The 19,286-nt window shown below is 39.0% G+C and overlaps 1 protein-coding gene and 1 long non-coding RNA gene across 5 annotated transcripts in view; one reads left to right on the plus strand and one right to left on the minus strand.

The window, feature by feature from the left end:
- The first annotated feature begins 9,364 nt into the window (after positions 1-9,364).
- The window catches only part of LOC139129715 (liprin-alpha-1-like), a 201,992-nt gene continuing 192,070 nt past the window's right edge, over positions 9,365-19,286 (plus strand). For 2 of the 4 annotated variants that reach the window (XM_070695396.1, XM_070695426.1), the window contains exon 1: positions 9,365-10,009. In XM_070695396.1, coding sequence (XP_070551497.1) covers positions 9,770-10,009 — 240 coding nt within the window. In that variant the 5' untranslated portion in view covers positions 9,365-9,769. The remainder of the gene's footprint in view (positions 10,010-19,286) is intronic. The other 2 variants (XM_070695410.1, XM_070695403.1) reach the window with 1 other exon arrangement.
- Positions 15,162-18,273, minus strand: LOC139129748 (uncharacterized). The gene is made up of 3 exons (XR_011551662.1): positions 18,036-18,273; positions 16,801-16,862; positions 15,162-16,015 (listed from the first exon to the last, which is right to left on the minus strand). It is a non-coding gene; the product is annotated as an uncharacterized lncRNA (long non-coding RNA).

Genomic DNA, 19,286 nt, shown 5'->3' on the forward strand with positions numbered 1-19,286 from the left:
TTCCGTTCGCGTGGACTCACGGTATCGAGTGTGGTCATTCAACCGCTTGAGGGCGCCAACACTCCGCTGACTTTCTCCGTTTTGGGACAATGCAAGCACGACACACGTCAAACGACTGGGATCGTTTAATCTGCATCCTTAAATGGTTGCGGTGGCGGTGATGACGATCTATATTATATCATGGCGGTTAAAAAACCTCCATGGTTAAATTAATCCCTAACTACTTTTGTAACTCGTGTTCACGGAACGTTGATAAAAACTTGTTCATAAATCACTTTTAAATCGGATCGGCGATAATTTTACGACACATATCTTTACGGAAGCGAAGTAAAGGATTACATCGTGACGCCATCGTTCCTAGAGAACGTGCAAATTGGCACACACGTCTAAAACCAGATAGCATACATGTTAATTGCCTGGCTAGCCAAAACTACCAACAGATATAAGACGAGTTTATCCACAGAGGACAGAAAGTGACTTGTAACAACTACCCAAGACGTCGGCAGGTATATGTATGATTTCTCCACAGGCGCTCCTTAGCTGGTTAGTCTGCTAAGTAGATCGATTTTCGGATCGATCTATTGACCCCGTAGTCGATATGCCCGCCACTGCAACCTAAATACTCAGTGAGTATTTAGGAGCGCCTGTGGATTTCTCGTGCAGTTAGGCGTTGGCTACTCAAAATGCAATCGCGACGATCGATACTCGCCAGAGTAAATATTATTTCCTGGTCTTTTATTTAAAATGTAGGTAGCATATAGTGCATCGACATACACTTAGGGGCCTACCTAAAGTAGTTGTTACGTTAAAGTAGGTTGCGCCCCCGGCGGTGGCAGTCCCCGGGTTGGTGGGTAACCATGCTTGTTACCCAAGTTTGAAAAGTACCCCCTTTCCTAGAATATTTCTGAGAAAAACACCCCCTATTTGTGGCAAATCTGGGAGAAATTAGCTGTAAAAAACATACCCTTATTTTCGAAATCTAGGAGGTTAGTATGTTGACTTCCAGGGTTGACCCTGGAGGTTGACTTTGTATACATGTACATACATCACAAATGTTTGTCCTCACCTGATTTTAGGTGATTTTAGATTTTAGATGGACCCTAATTGATGTGCATGTATACGTCATATGTACATACAAACGTACGGTACTGTTTTTCATTTTCTTTGTGAGTGAGACTAGACCAGATTTAGTGTCCTAGGGAGATTATGAAAGGACTACCCCTAATCTCGGAGGTTACTCTGAAAAAGTACCCCTTTTTTTAATTTATTTATTTATTTATTTATTTATTCATTCTGACATCCAACAGGCATAGCCCAATAACTGGATGCAAACAGAGAAAAATTAAAACATGAAAAAGACAAATTACAACATGCAGAAACTAACTAAAAACAGGCACTAAACAAGTAACAGCAGAGACTGACAAACATCAAAAACTCTCGGTAGTAAAATGACTATCAGCAAGAGATAATAAAACAGATGATACTTGTGTTTTAAAAGCACTAAGACTGGTAAACAAATCAATATCAAAACGATAGACACTGTTTAAAAGTGACATTGCCCTAGACGAAAAACAATATTTAGACAGGTTAACTCGGTGATTTGGAATCCGGAAAAGGTCAGAAGACCTGAGACGCCTTGGGGGCACAAAGAAAGTGAAGGAGCTATTAATATCTGGACAATCGTAAAGAAATTGACACACTTGTGAATAAAACAAAGATCTAAAACTTGACGACGAATAAAAGAGGCGAAAGTTTAAAATAAGAACATAATGTAAAATAATTATCAACATTGTACTCCATACCCTCCTTAAAACAAAGAATTTAATAAATTTCTTCTGAACTCGTTCAATTTTGTCAATGTACGACTTCTGGTGTGGAGACCACACTACTGAACAATACTCAAGGATACTCCTAACAAGTGCAATGTAAATACTTTTGATGGCAGTGGTATTAGTGAAGTCGCAGCAAGTCCGTTTAATAAAACCGACCAATTGATGTGCTCTTTTGATTGTGCAATTGATGTGATGTACAAAGCTTAGATTTTTGGAGAAATAAACACCAAGATCCTTGATGACATCAACACGTGTGATTGATTGCTTATAAAGCTTATAATTGGAATGACCGGAATACGCTTGTTGGAGAATGAAATAACAAAACATTTTTTAAGATTTAGTTTAACTTTCCATGCTTTGCACCAATTACCAACAAGAGAGATATCTGATTGCAATAGTCTGCAATCCGATTCAGTTTTGATGATCCGAGAAAATTTCGAATCGTCGGCATACAGAAACATGGTCGAATGATGGATAGACATGGGCAGGTCATTGATATATAAATAAATAAAAGCGGATCCAGTAGTGAGCCTTGAGGAACACCAGAGGGAACATCATCTCCGCAGACTCGTGCCCACCGATGACAACCCTTTGTCTCCTACCCTCTAGGTACGAACAAAACCAAGAGAGTAGGTTTCCATGTATGCCGTAATAATTTAATTTGTGAACCAAAAGCTGATGATTAACTGAATCGAAAGCTTTTGAAAAATCGGTGTAAATGGTATCTACTTGAAAACCAGTGGAAACAGCCTCAGTAATAAACTTGTTGTATGACAGAAGATTAGTGGCTGTTGATCTGCGCGGAAGAAACCCATGCTGAGAATCGTGAATTGTACTTTTAACGTGATTGTAAATATACATTATGAACTAAACCCTCAAAAATCTTGCTAAAAAGTGGCAAAAGAGATATTGGTCTATAGTTTGTGACATCGTTTCTAGCACCAGACTTAAAAATCGGAACAACATTCACGATTTTAAAGGCAGACGGAAAATAGCCAGCACTGAGAGACTTATTAAAAATAATGCAGAGCGGGACACTTAACTCATCTCATTTTTCTCGATTTCACGGACCTAGAATCTCCGAGATGACTGAAGAAAAACACCCCCTTTTCCGTGAATTTGGTAACGCGCATGGGTACCCACCAACCCGGGGACTGCCACCACCGGGGTTGCGCCTCGAAAGTGAAAGACTTAAACTTTTGCTAAAAACTTTCCTCAAATAACATTTCAATCACTCTCTTTCAAAATCAAGAATAAAAATCGGGGGTCAACATGCAAATTTTGAAACTAGAGAAACAAATTACTCAAGATTTACCGATATTTGAAATGCAAAATGGCCGCCACCTGTGTGTTGACTCTATGGAGAAAAATAAAATTTTCTATTTTCGGAAAACTAAGTCGATGAAAAGTTTTCCTAGCTTACACCAAGAACTTTAAAATGAACCCTCACAAGTGGTAGATCAGAAAAGAATTCAAAAAGTTTGAGAGTCCGACTATCTGTCCCCGCTCAATACCCTAAGAAAATTTCAAATCCCCCATCACCATGTTCAAAATTCTCAAGCCCCCCGGCCCAGGCTCAAAAAGCTATCATATAGCCAAATAAACCCTGTCACCGTTGCGCAGCTCTGCATGCAGATTTTCGACGCTACCTTTTTATGACGTACATGCGTACATATTTCGCAGTAGTTTGATAAAATTGTCATCATTAGTTCTCACAGCCATATTCCTAAGGCAAGTTCTTAAATTCATTCATTTCTAAATGCATCAGTGGACTTTTTTATTTATTAGTCTCAGCCGACTTGAGTTTAATCCAAATCTGGCTGGGTTCATGGTACCCGCTGAATAGCACCCAAAATTACAATCATGAGATGAATTCCCCGCTCGGTTTTGCCAAAAAATGAAAAAACGAGCACGGTGACCGACCCTCAAAATATTTCTTTAAAAGTACAAGATACAACCCCCATAATTTTACAAAATTAACAATTCCAACAAATACAACTCTTAATCTCTAAAATTTTGGTGTATTAATGGCAAATTTAAAAAAATACTTCCATATGTTCACACATTTTGTCATTTAAATTAAGAATCTTTACTGTACAAAATTTTAATCTTTTGTTATTGTACGTTGAGAATGTTCATGAAAAAACTGTAATTTTTATTATTCTAATATATCGGAATTTAAAAATCCCTAATTCCAAAGTATGACAAAAGTATCATTTTTCTGAAACAATATACAAACACACTTTCTCAGTATTTTTGCTTTTTGTATCAACTTCAGTCTCTTGTTTTTACATCTTATCATGTTCTGTATACGTATTTGGCTTATCAACACAATCTGCGCATGCGTTATATATATATATATATATATATATATATATATATATATATATATATATATATATATATATATATATATATATACTGACATTGCTGAGTTACATTTACAATCACACTACTACATAATCACACTCAGGTTGTGTAAACAAACTTAAACCATTTCAACATCACTTTAAAACAATTAATTAACAGTCGTCGGAAATGCGCCAGTGCAAGTTTCTTGTTTAGAATCAATTTATTTCGAGCATGATATCTAGATGCACCTCATCATCATAGCTGCAACATTTAAATTGTACGATGTAGAATTATAACAGACATGTTTTAACTTTCATCAATCACCATCGTACCTCGGATACAGTGTTTACAGAATCATATGGGTCCCATACGACCCTTGAGCGCAGTTCCGACGACTGGATACTCACATCTTGTTTTACTGTCTATAGACAGTGTATATGCTTTGCAGAATGACAGATACAGGCGGTCATATAGAAGTCAACTGGACCGACATGCATTTTTTTATGTACTACAATCAAAACTATTTGTGAACATTGGTATACCTAATTTCCCTTTTGGCCATTGTTTATTAAAAACTGTCAAGTCTCCTGGTCTTCCATGTGATGCTTTCTGGCCTGATCTTGTGTACAGGTATGTTTCGCTGTCATGAGCGTCATATGACCAAAACTCTTCTTCAACTACATCAGAGTCAGAGCTATCTCTGTCATCGCAAGTATGCTATGACAGTGACACTGCCCGTAGGCAGTAGTAGGGCAGTACCTGTATTAACATTGATAATTCTGATAATTTTGAAAACATTTTTGATCAGTTTATCAACTGTGTTTTCATTCTGCTCCCTATAGCATATGTTGAACTGTCCAGTATTCAGCTTGCACACATAGATTATATATTATTTGTATTATGTGTATTGTGTATTTGTATTATTGACAAATGACCTTAGTCTGGAACTCATATACAGGATTTGTTGACAAACTGCGCTATATGTGTGTTTCAGCATGCTGTGGGGAGACAGCAAGGAACTGTTGATGCATCGCATAGAAATACAGAGTTATCAACAGTTGCAGTTTCTGTCTTGTTACGAGTTCTACTTGCTGTTTTGCTCATGAAAATCCCGTGGCATTCCTACTATAGTTTAGATTTTCTGGAAATGAAAGTAATGAAATGCGATATAATGGTTCCATATTTTGTTTAATCATTACTGACATTCGAACCGTTGGATGACATAAAAATTTTATTCATTTTTCATTGCATTATCTACCAAACTCAGAATCTGAAAATGTAAAAAAAGGTGATAAAAATATAGATGCACCTTTAATACCTAGAGCAAAACCGTCAAGTTCTCCCTCTATTATCCCTCCCTTTTAGCCCCTCCCGAATTCCTCCTCCCCTCAACAGTATTCGTGAACGCAGCCTATGAAAAGTGGCGCTTCAACAACTTGGTTTTCCAGCATCAGTTTCAGGCATTTATAGGACCCAGGACCGACCGGTACCCAATTTTTACACCGTAGAGTAAGACAGTTCACGTATAACACGGCTACCCGAAACCCTGGGTCAAATCCACTGCGTGGATGCATAGTCATGGCATCCCTTGGACTGCCAAAACTACAGTTTCTCAACTACCTCTGTAAAGGTTTTCTCTGAATGACAATTTTTGCTTCAATCATTTTGTTGCATGTATTTCCATCTGATGTCAAACAAGCAAGGCCTTGCACATATCGGCCTCTGGTGCAAACCCTTGCACTCTTGAACATCGGCCAGGTCGTAAAAGTCGCTACGTGCTCCATGCCATGTCTAGCTGCGACTGTCACAGCTATATATAAGACTCATACACCGTAATCTACAGGTAACACGTACGCAAAACAAATATTTAGATATACCGGCATGTGTTCCGTGTGTCGTGTAACCCTGTTTGGCGCGCTTGGAGATCGCACGTATGCTGACTGATTCGGCTGATTTATGTAACCAACTACATGTACCCGTGTAAAAGGTCGGTTTGACTTTGAAATGATGACGTAGCTAAGGTGTGTGAAATACTACACCACTCTCTGCCATCGATCGGGTAATCCCGTCGCACTCACCTGTTCTGAATAATATTCTCGTGGAACTCTTTCGTTTCGCGACTTCCCGATGTCGTCACGGTATCGAGAATAACATGTTTGTTCATTGCCTCAATACTTGGAAAGGCCGAATTCCATCAGGAAAACACCACAATAACAGCAGGACTTTCCTTCTCGGCTCAGCATCGTTGTCAAAATTAGTTTCGTTTTTACGACGCAAGGGTCTTTTCCTTGTTGCCTGGCTACGATTCGCAAAACGATTTGTCATTTTGAAGCTTATGAGTTAAGCGAGCGGCAGAAACTTCGGAATTCTGATATGAATACAGGGCAAGTAGAACAAAATCTCGCTCAATGACTTTGACTGTGACACATATCTGTGAGCAGCCGGCTAGTTCCAGTTGTAACCAATTTGTCACGATATATTACAAATCGTAAACATTTTCAAAAAAGTTGAAAAAAAATATATAGAGGCCTATGATATACGATAAATACGATGAAGTTGTGCCTGACTGAAAATAGTTAAGCAATATAACTTTTAATACTTTTATTTGATTCCCCGTGATTTACAGGAATTTACAAAGGTAGGCTTTAAAAGTGAAACGATAGGCTTCTTCCTCAAAGTGTGTGCCATCTACGTGTAAAAGTTGAATTTAAGTATTCGATTACAGGTAAGTACTGGATTTCGCAAACAGAGCATATAAAAGGAAGTTTGACAATTCAAAAAACACAATGATGTAAGTTCACATAACTGTCACAGAGTGTATTAAACCATTGTTAAATTGAATCAATCCTTGACATACTGAAGTAGTCCGTATTGTATTTGTATCAGCGAATGCTTTTGTAACCAACCACCCAGAACAATTTTAGAAAAGGTAGGTCAATGTGAAAGCTGTGAAATGTAAACACCAGTTAATTCCCCGGTAAACACAAAGTAATATTTGCCAGGATGTGTTTTCGTATTTACAAAAGATCTAGGTGTGAAGGGAAGATAATTTATTGCTTTCCGGCAGTTGAAAACAGAGAGTACCGACCAGGCTTGAGGTATGTGAGAAAGTAGGACAAATGAGTTGCGCCCTCTAGCCAACGATGAACGTGCAACAACTTGTTCCGTTTTCAGGCCATGCACACGCGTTTGGTGTGAAGATACTTGAAGAAAATTAGGTTTAATGTTATTTTCATGCTCGGAGCAAATATCCAAAAGCATACATTGAACTTTAAGGTCATAATGTATGGAAGACGGTCACGACATGCGACATGCGACCTGCGACTTCAAAACTGCGACCTGCGTCCTGCGAGTTTGAAACATGCGACCTGCGACTTCGGCATTTAGACCAAGGTGTAGGCCTAACCTGCGACTTCACAACAGCGACCTGCGTCCTGCGTGTTTGTCAAACTGCGATATCAGTCTTGATTTGTTCGCACCATTGCTCTGAACACGAGCCTGAAAAACACGAGGGACACCATTGCACTATATTAAAACAGCCGGTTTACCGCATTCTCGCGACCAGAGCATTATTTTCGCACCGCTGGCCTACGCAAAAATCGGCCAGCGAAAGAATTCAACCAGCGATAGAAGTGCATGAAGCTGTGACGGTAGAGAATTCCACAAACGAAGAGCACAAATTTATTTTCCTTCTTACGAAAGGCAAACCGATCTGAAATAATGCAATAGCAATAGGGTTTTAAACGTCTACATCAGTGTTTAATAGTTTCTGGAACTTTTCTGCCTACATGATCTAAAATATTATATACACACAAAAAATAATATGTACATATTATAGTATGTACATATTAGGCTTAAAGACTGAAAATAGGATTGTAGGAGGGTTTAATTATGTCCTGTTTTACAGTTTTAACTCGCGTTATCTATAAAGAACTTGAGTCGGTCTCTGGCTATTCATGGTTAGCAAATATGTTTGCACTTCTGTCAATATCAGTATTATTTTAACTGCTTTACTTTGCATATGTTATTTGTGTAGACAAATGTAGTCCGAAGTTAACCAGTAAGAATATTTTTATTTTCCAACTGAACAAAAGTTGGATCAATTCGATTTTTTGACGAAAAGTAAAAATGAAATTAGACGAAAAGATGGCAACATCCGATGATCAATCACTGGGCAATTGGAACAAAACTGGAAATGTTAGAAAGAACGACAATAACTGAAAATTCGAATGTTTGCAATGACACTGACGCAGTTATGATACAGGGGGGACAACTGATGAATTAAACAGACAGCTAGATGGTTATACCACAGTGAAATGAGGATAAATACCAGAGATTTCTAAAAATCAAAAAGTTTGTTGATAACATAAGGAAAGAAGCGAGGTAAGGCAGACGAAGAATATCTAAAATAATTTGAAATTATAATATAAACATATAAATGCCTAGATCACGTAGCATATTATTTTCCATGCATTAACACGTACTGTCAACATTTCCGTCATAAAATTATCTCTCCAGATGAAAATGAGTGAACTGGTGTGTACATGAATTGAGTTTTGCCAGACTTTGTGAACGATTTACCAAAGCGAAAGCAATGGCTTATTAATTGATCGATGTTGAACGTTAAATCTCCTTTCCACGTTTTACCCTTTGAGCGCTGTAATTTTCTCCCACCAAACTTTTAGTGCAAAATTTTACCAATTGTATGAATTTTCTGTAATTTTTTGATAATTTTGGACCAAATCGACATCACATTTCATTGGCTACAGGTTTTTCCCATTTTTTTGCAAAAATTGGAGAAAAATTGACAGGGGTTTATTATATAAAGGGGACAAAAATAGACTTTGGCGCTCAAAGGATTAAAGTTCACGCAAGACGCCTCCAATCTAATACTGAGGAAAACACCATGAAACGTTACGTGTTGTTGTCGCATGTCGCAGTTGTGAAGTCGCAGGTCGCAGTTTGACAAACACGCAGGTCGCTGTTGTGAAGTCGCAGGTTACACCTAGGTCTAAATGCCGAAGTCGCAGGTCGCATGTTTCAAACTCGCGGGACGCAGGTCGCAGTTTTGAAGTCGCAGGTCGCATGTCGCATGTCGTGACCGGTCTTCCATAATAATGTGACTATTTAAGTACGGGAGAGGTAATTTTTACGATAGCAATTTTAATTTTCAATTATGCAAATAAGCAACTGGAATGTCACAGTGCCAGTGGGGTGGGGTCACGCGCGCAAGGCATGTCGGTCCATGCAAAGGCCAGAGCGCCCTATCCGCTGATTTCGCGGCGTTTTGTCATACTTTGATGCAAGGATTTTACGCTCTTTCCGCAGGAATGGCACCCTATTAGGAATTTCATGTATTGTTCTGATATTCAAGGAGATCTACGTTGTGTGAATCAAGTATGGTGTGACCGAAGAGAAGCGAGAAAACCGTCTTGATTTGCGACCCGAGTTTTAATGTTTATCTAGTTCTTGTGCTTAGGTTTATCTACGTACCCATTGCACTGTGAATTGAACGGAAACTGCCGGGTGTCGGAGCAGCAACCGGTGCGTTGGAGGGGTTTTATTCTTGTTCACGATAGACAACAATGATGTGTGACGTTATGCCCACAATTTCGGAAGATTCCTCCAGCCAACGGGGATCGCAGTGCAGCGAAAATGACTCTAACTTCGAACAATTGATGGTCAATATGCTCGATGAACGAGATAAGTTGATGGAAACACTGCGAGAGACCCAAGAAACGCTATTGGAAACACAAGACAGAATGTGTATGGCTGAAAGAGAACGCGATTCTCTGCAGAAACAGATCGCCAGTAATTTGCCACAGGTAGGTTTTGCCTTCTGTCCCCGAGGGGTCGACGGGTTCAGCTCGCACAAGCTGAGGAGACCCTGTTCGGGACTGTGGCCCCTCGGCTCATGTGCACTAAACAGTGACACTCAGTCGAGTCAGCCATCTTGAAATCGTAGTAAGCAGTAATCGAGAAGTTCAGATTATTCTACCCGTTTTCATGAGCTTTTACCGACAACACACGTCCTTTCATCCCACAGGCAGAGCTACAGTCACTTCCAGAACCCCGTCAGTCGGAGCGGGCAGAGACAAAAATAGGCCCAACGTAGAAAGCGGGGCATTTCACTGAGGAATGGGGGCGTTCTCAGCGAGGGTATTGCTAAACAAAGCGGAGAAATTAGCATTTGAAACTGAACGATGACATGTACCCCTCTCGTGCTGCATCAGTTTCTGCGGTTTCGAGACACAATCGCCTGCCTTACCGCCTCCTCCCTGAAAAAAAACGTGTCCTCTGTTAAAAGTGACCGCAACTGACAGCGACGTCGCCGGCATTTATCTGTATGACAGGTGATATTTTGTTCTCTAGCGAATTGTCCAAGCATGAGAATTTCGCCTATCATAGATAACCATACTGTGTGAACTCGCATTACAGTGTACATTGGCACAGTTTATCTTCTTAGAAAATACTCACCACCCATGTGACAATCAACGTGGCCGTGATTTTTTTTTTCGCTCATTGTTTAAAATTTACATCAATAATGCAATGGGTGCATCGTAGGTGGTCAGTTTTGCTCAGAACACAGTCCTATTTGAAATAATTCAACAAACAGGTTGTTTTAAAAAGAGCTAAAATCAATTATTGACATTCTTAATGATCATTGGATGTTAATGGAAGGTATGTATTTTAGCCTGGAGGAAAGAAACAGTGGGCATACATTGTGAAATGTTAAGCTGCCCTGATTGATGTCAATTAATGGCTTATCAGGCAAATGTGTTTATATGCTGGCTGTAGTATGTCTGACAGTATGGGTCCTGTTATACTGACGAGTTTGAAAGAATGCAGATACAGGCTGGAATAGGGGTTGGCTGACTGTCCTTCCGCCCTCAATTTAATATGGAGCAACTGGCAGAGATCTCAGTCTATATTAAAAATGCTGGTCAGTAATGGACTGATTTCATCTGCAGTTTGAATATTTTCCTTTTGAACATCTGACCAATGACGGTATAATTTCCACATTATCATGACTGGGCAGTGAAACTTTTAAGAGGGATGGTGTGTTGACAAATAGCTGTCCGGAAAAATTATACACATCTCGTTATATCAGGAGAGTTGTTTAAAAAAAAAGTGACATAGAAGACTAACACATTGTAAAAGTATGCAGCCATCAAGCAGGGTACCGATGACCTCAATTTTTGTGTACACTTCTCACAAACGTGTTCCCCAGGGCAGTGATAATAGGCTTCAGGCAGTGGCCTTTGTGAAGTTTACCTTTGAATATGTCAAAGGAATATGAGATGTCGTAGTCATCTGTACCAAGAGAGAGACAGTACTTATCTGACAGTCGTTACACAATTACATTTAAAAGCAGCCAAACTTTAAAGCTGTTTCAATGGGATTTTTATTGATTATTAATAATATTTATAATCCATGGCTGTTGATTTACTAAACCATGGTAAATGAATTCAAGGGCTTGAAATGATTATGTTGCTTGCCATTATGGTAGATTGAAGCCCATTGTTTCAACAGTTCAAAGTATACCGCATTTAATTCATCATTTCCTTTTCCGTAGTCATAGCCTCAATGAAAATCCAGTTGTCGTCACTCATGAATGTGAATCTACAGCTACATTTGATACTCTTCGAGTATTTTGACAGCGGCTATTCACACACAGCATTCTGCACATGGCCACTCTGCCGTTAAGAAATCAGAATGACACAACTGCCATTTCAAATCATTCATAATTTTGCCGTGGTGTGATGGAATTTTTTTTTCCACGATCACTCCGCTAGACCTACTCAGACGTTGAAAATGCAAACACAGCACGTTCAATATGACTGTATCCTTGACACCCTTTCACCCCGGTTTCTCAGTGTAGAGATCCATCTTCGCCATGGAAGGTAATGGAATTGGGCCAAACTATGGCCTTTGAAAGGGTTAATTAGATCAGCATGAGAGAACGTCAGCATCTTGTTTCTTTGCGATCAGCTGTACTCGGGACAACCAATCAGGCAATGTTTGAAAGGAAAATGTGATTATTTATGCCGCTGTCATGTGAGTGGCACACTGTTTTCAGACTTCCCTTTGAATGTAAGGAATATTTCAAGGTTACAGAAATATTGTGTAGTTATTTGTGGGATTGACGTATTGCAAATGATTTTTTGGGGGCCATTTCTTATTTTCAAGTGGAACTGCTATGGTTTCTGAAATGATACTGCAGAGAAAAGGAAAGAACTGTATCCTTGACACTGTGTGGCTGTCTGAGATAAGCCACAGACTGGTGTTGTGTTTCAGATGCATATCACTTTCATTTCTTCACTGTACAAGCTGCAAAATGATTAAGACGAGTAGCAATCTGAACCTCTCTTCAGTGAACATTGATGAACCATATACACGTTTTGAAATCAAGGTTTATTCCAAAAATGTAGTACTTATTGAAATATTTTGTGAGAAGAGACCCCATTGAAAGGTTCCTTTGCAAATTGCAGCACATCAGTCTTTATGCTTACTTGCCAGAAAAGTAAATAAACATGCATTTCTAACAATCATGATATTGGAAATAATGAACAGATACAATATAGATCAACAAAATTATTGATTATTAATCTTGCATAGCTGTAACGTCCCAAGTGCATATTTTATCCCCAGTGCATAAGTTACCGAACTTACTGTTAAATGTTGAAATGTCAATTACGGATATCTTATGAAATGAATAATATACCGGTACATAGGATGACTGTTGAAGTCCCTCAAATGTCATAATTAGACATGGACAAATTAAATATAAACAAGAAAATCGTGTTGTACATGGTTGTTCAGTTTTGCCTATGGTTGACTGTGGTTTGATTATTGATTTTGATTGTCCTCATCAATGGCCTGACTTCAGGTGAATTTCAACCCAATTCACACCCAATTCCTGGTGAACAGGTCCATGATCACTATTGATGACAATGGATTTGGGCCAAATCAAAGTGGTAAAAGGGTGAATTTTATACTGTGCTCTTGAAGAGAGGAGTTTACTGTTTCACCACCAAATTTTGTAGAAACCAATCTTTCTGCCTTGAGAAGCTGAACTGCAATACGGATATGGCAAATGGTTAAAAAGGTTACAGATCACAGCTGGTCACATGAAAACTTGATGAAACCGTTAGCATTCAGGAAGACAGCATTGGTACCGGCAAGATGTACGCTGCAAATGCATACAGCTTTTAGAAATTGGAGAATTTCACCTGAAAACGTAAAACAGTGGAATGACAGTAAAACAATGACAAAGCCAGGCATGACAAAGAGTGTGTCCTAATGGCATTGTTTGCATCCTGCTTTTGTTTATTTGAATGGAGAGCAGTAGCAAAGCCAGCAAGAAACGGTGTCGTTTAACAATAGCGGGGATTAAAGCATGGAAGTATCAATGGGTAAAAAGTGACATTTACGTAATTTCTGGACTGTTTTAGATATTTCTGCTATGAAAAATCAATTTTTTTGCATCCAAACGATGCAAAAGGGACATTTTCAAGATGTTTTTTTCACAATTTCAAAAACACAGTGACATTTAGTAGATCTAGATGTCGATAGGCTTGCTGGAATTTATGCAAGTGGGTAGCGCATGCTTGTCAAGGACGACATTCCAACGCTTCATGCTACAATTAGTATGTGCATCTACTTCTTGGGGTGATTTTCCCTAATGCAGAAGTAATTTACCACAAAATTTAGCCGCCACTTCAGCAGCCTGCCTTGGGACGAGAAACTCTTTCACAACAACAAAGAAGTATGGTGCGTATCGGTTAACCAGAACCTTGTCAGTGCATCATCGGTGTGCAGATTCACTCCAGGCAAAGTCCGACAGACTAGTGCCAGTTAAATGGAGACACTGCCAATTATGGTCTAGTTTGCCAAATTCTGCCAAAAAAATCAACTCTGAGATTTTTAGATAAGAATCTGATGTGATCAGCTGTTGCAAAGTTGTTTGTAATTTCGTATTTACTGACAGAAAATGAAATTGACACCTCTTTGATGAGGGTCAGTTCATCGAGTAGATTGAGGAGGGGGAGGGTTTGATTTGGAGGGGAGAGGGTAATAGCAGGGTAATATCCAGATATCTACTTTACCCGGCCACACATGTACATGTCGGTATGTTGCAACTATACAACGGTTGTCCGATCTGCCATAAAAAGCGATGTGGTCGGATTCTCTGTACTTTTTAACGACCTGATGATATGACCTTCATGGTGATTGGACAAGTGTGTAACACATGGTTCTTATGCAGCTGTTGAGTCACGGCAATGCACAGTACTTCAAAACCGCAGCCGGCATTCCCCTATCTGCTGTGCAAAAAGAGTCATTATGAATAGAAAGTCCAAAATCGGAAGATGTTGCACATTTCCATTTTTAGCGTTTAACCCTTTGAATGCCAAAGTCTATTTTTGTCCCCTTTACAAAATAAACCCAGGTCAATATTTCTCTGATTTTTGCCAAAATTTTGAGAAAAAACTGTAGCCAATGAAATGTGATGTCCATTTGGTCCAAAATTATCAACAAAATTACACAAAAAAGTTCATAAAAATTGGTAAAATGTTGCATAAAAATTTTGGCGGCAAAAAGTTAAAGTGCTCAAGTCGGATTGTGTGTACACTGGATGTGCTCTCTAATAGTTTTATTAGTTTCCTACTGTGGTTGACACAGTTTTTAGCCATGCAGGGAGTCCTTGAGAGAGTTCTTTTAGTTCGGCATAGCTTTTCTTGATTCAGGGCTTGTATATCTGACAGTTAATATCTGTCCTGGAGTTACCAAACATTGAAATTGCCATTAACTGGACCTTCAATATGCTAGACAGTGGTAGCGAAGTTTGCCATCCCAGATATGTCAAGTTTTGTCATGTACCACATGTGGTAGTATGTGTCAGGCTAGCTCTAGATTCCAATACATGATTTTGTATTGAATTTGAGTAAGTTTGAATGGTTCCAGTGAATACACAGCTGTTATCAAATGGTATTATTTTGAAAAGACCTTCGTAGCAGAAATTACATCCACACACTTTGATACAGAAGATCACATATGATCACAGTCAATGCTTGTACATTATAATAAGAAAAGACTATCGCCTGACATGTCAAAAAAATACACTTGAATCCTTGATTAAAACTTTTGACAAAAACTCTTTGTCCACTGGCTGTACATAACACGTTTCAACTTACAAAATAATTTGTTTTATCATAGGAGACATGAAAATATGGCTGGTTGCCGTATTCTACGCCAACACAGGGAAAATTGTATCATAATAACGTGTGCCCAGTTTTGTTAAGGTACAAAATGTAGGTGTGGATTTCTGGTTTTTTTTTGTGCTGAGAAAAGAGCAGGTAAATTGCTGATTGAAGTGGTTCGGACACTTAGATGATGTTACATTGTGGACAGAATGTGGATAATCTGAGAGGCGAATAATGCCATATACTTGAGGCGGGCACATTCCGAGGTGTTCGGTGTCGCAACTCCATGAATGAAAGCTCATTGTGCGCCGAGTTGCCAACAGTTACACGTGAGCTGAGTTGGAAACAAAATTGACTGTGTGAAGTATCCGACTTGAAGATCAATCGTTCGACAAAGAAGGCATTTGTCTCATTACTTAGCCTTCTGTCAGGGGAAGTTTGAACAGTGGTTAGGGTGGCACAAGGAAGATTTTGATACATCGCTTCTAATGGTGGTTGAAATTTGTCAGCACTAGTGTGTTGAGGCGTCCTCCGTTGGCAGTGCGCGTAATTAAAATTTTTTCAGTGTGTAACATCTGTTGGCCTGGTTCAGACACGCATGCCTCCTGACGGTGTCTGTCAGCTAGACTGTAAAAACAACATAACAGATGCAATTTTAAAAAAAGTTAAAAAATCCCCCTCCCTGCTCTGTTTATCCAACTAACAAAGCTTCTGAAATCACACCAGAGTTCAATTTACAACTGTAGCAAACCAGGCAGTTATTGAATCTCCGATTTCATTGACATGGTATTGTTTTTATGTCCATTGGATTTTGTACAGGTGTAAACATTCGTCAAACAGTGTACGACGGATATTCTCTGACAGATGCAAACATAAGGCGTTTCAGGCATTCAGAAATCCCAACTTCACTTCAAAAGAACAATACAAAAAAATTCAAATTTTTGATCACAAAGTGTACCAGATTCATAACTAGGGGAAAAACCCACACTCCTTGTCATCAATATTGCGAATACAGTTTTCTGTTTTTGCAACTTTTACAATGTGGTGTCTTTCGCTCAAAAAATTCTGTCTATTCTAAAGCAGAATGAAAAGCATTGAATCCTGTCATAGCCATCGCCGTTCACACGACAGCTCAGAATAATACGACACTGGAATGATAAATATTTTTTGATTACCAAAATCTGTTTGTTTTCCCAGAATACTTTTTTGAAGTGTCAAATAGTTTTCTTCGCATTTAACTGATAAATTGTTTTTTATTTCTCCGCTGTCAAGCTGTGAGCACAGCTCCCATGATTGGTGACAGTGTTCAGAGGCGGCTGTCTGGCTCGCCTTGTGAAATTTATTCCAGAGTCGAGGTCCCCACGGTGTGTTCACCGCATACCCGATATATATTAAAAATCTCTGAAGCTTACCTGTGTGTGCCGATTTTCCATGATTGCATTATGGATGCTGGGAAGCGACGTCCGGAGAATTCCTAATGCGAAAACAGAAAATACCTGAGTTGCTGCGAAGTTCAAAAGAGTGTTTGCAATGCGAGGGAAATGTAAACTTATTTGCCAGTGGTTTTTGCCAAGAACATTTTTATGGCAATTGTATACACCAGTCAGGCGATGCAACCAGGCAGAATTTAATTCATTAAAATTCTACATTTTCTATCTGTGCCATAATTTTGACAACCAGGTTTTTTTTAGAAGTGCATGTTCTTTTAAAATATCAGAAATTAAGAGAATATTTTTAGCGACAGTTCCATCATGTTAAAAATCATGAAATTAAAAAGACATACTCATACTGTATGTAAGTATTTCCTGTCAAATGCTAATTGCGAACCAAAATTTAACCCTTTTCCTGCCAGACAGCAATAACTGTATCACTTCCCCATCAGCCAAGTCAGTAAAAAGCGGTATTGAGCCAAAACATGACGTATTTTCACCCACTTGGCTTGGTATGTTATAGCATCTTTTGTCCAAAAAAAATCAACTTTACAGTATTATGTTTTCAACAGCCTTCAAACGTACAGTATTATGTTAAAATACATCATATGGAATACGTTGTGTTTCATTAATTTTAACCATCTTGACCTGGTGGTGAAATATGGACTTGGCAGGAAAAGGGTTAATATGGAACTGGGGAATTTTTAAAATAATGACCATGCTTCACGATAACATCATGTGGGTTAAAGAGGATAACAGTAAAGTTCATTGAAGATATGTACCATAATGTGTTAGGTCACTGAACAGATATTTTTTTCTTTGTGCATAGAAGCTTACTGAAAATTCCAATATGACTATCTCTCTATCGCTGTGGCTGTTTTTAGCCTGTTATGTTATTTATATGTCACTATAAAAGTTATTCTTGTGAATTTTAGGAAAGCTCATTTTCACTCAGCCGTAGCTTCTTTGAATTGTAGACTTTGGGGGCCTGGGATACTCTCATTCTGTAGAAGGTTGTTCATCATCAAAACTGTCTTTCGTGTAAATACAGAGGCAGCTCGTTCCTATTCATGTGTATTCCACAGGGAAGCCAGCCTCATAGACACCACTTGTTTTGTCGACCAAAATAGGAGTCGAGTAATCTCTTTGTGAAAAGAAGAACACAATTTTAGACAAGTCTGTGAAAAGGTAGCCCCCGTGAAAATAAAAGACCTTACCTCCGGCAAATCGTATTTGCTTATGAAAAAACCCCAGCATTTCATGAAAGGCTGGATGATTCAAGTTCCTGCAAGTACTCCCGTCATGTTGTGAGTCTTGTGCACAAGTATGAGTCAACGTCCAGCTCGGCATTCGCTGACCCATTTCCCACATTGGAAATAGGGTAACTTCAGTTCTGCGGTTTACCTGTCTCATTGTTTGATTTGCTTGACTCAGCCCTTTGAAGGCTTGTAGATTGTTCAATCGCTAAAGAGATCATGTATTTATACGAAAACCACACACAATGGGTCGAAGGTCGCGCTACGTCTATAAACTAGGTTAACGATGTTTTCAAACCTTGAATAGCTGTACAATTGGTGGGATTTCGCAAAAGATATGGGACTAAGTGGCCCGTGCATTATTCTGAGGCGAGATCTTTAAAAAGTGCAGAGAAAGGAGAGTGAATTTAGCCTGTGTTATGCGGTGGCATTCATGAATATTGTAATGTTACAAGAGCCGTCGAATGAATGAGATGGGCTCTCGTGTTGTGTTGCAGTTGAATTCAAACTCAAGTGTCTGCCATGAGAATGTTGATGGCGACACCTTATTTCGGACATTTTCACCGATCAAAAGTGTCTGCTTCAGAGTCGTTTGCCTTTTTAACCTGATCACCCCCCCCAATTTTCTGTGCAAAGGTCCACAATCACCATTGGTGATAATGGATTTGAGGGCCAAACCATGGTGGTGAAAGGGTTGAAACAGAGAGTGGAACAGAGTAAACACAGTGGAGAAATCAATGAAATTATTAATTTTATGTTTTACCAATAGTGAAGAGAGTTAAAACCTGATATCATACCTCTTCTGGAATTCTATATCAAAAATTTTTATTTTCAAACATAAAGAGGACAACCTTGTGTTCCTTCTGGCTGGCTGGGCTAGCCAGCAGCCATTGCACTTTTCAGCATGACAGTAATAAAACCAGAATATGCAATACGTGCTGCTTTCACAACACTGACTATGTGTATGCCACTGGAATATATCAAATCCTAGTATCCTAAAATATACAGTGCTTGTCAATATACTTTGATATTTTCAAACACTGCGTTCTGGCTTCTCATCTGAAGTGGATAAGTGAGCGAGGGAAAGTTCCAGTGAACAAGGCAGGTTATTGCTAAAGTGGATTTGTGAAGGGGTTTCTATTGGCTTCCCAGCTATGGCTGATAAAATAGGGCAGTAATAAAGATCTTAGAACTTGATTTGCAAGGCAATAA

Source organism: Ptychodera flava, chromosome 1, assembly GCF_041260155.1.
Source record: "Ptychodera flava strain L36383 chromosome 1, AS_Pfla_20210202, whole genome shotgun sequence".
NCBI lineage: Eukaryota > Metazoa > Hemichordata > Enteropneusta > Ptychoderidae > Ptychodera > Ptychodera flava.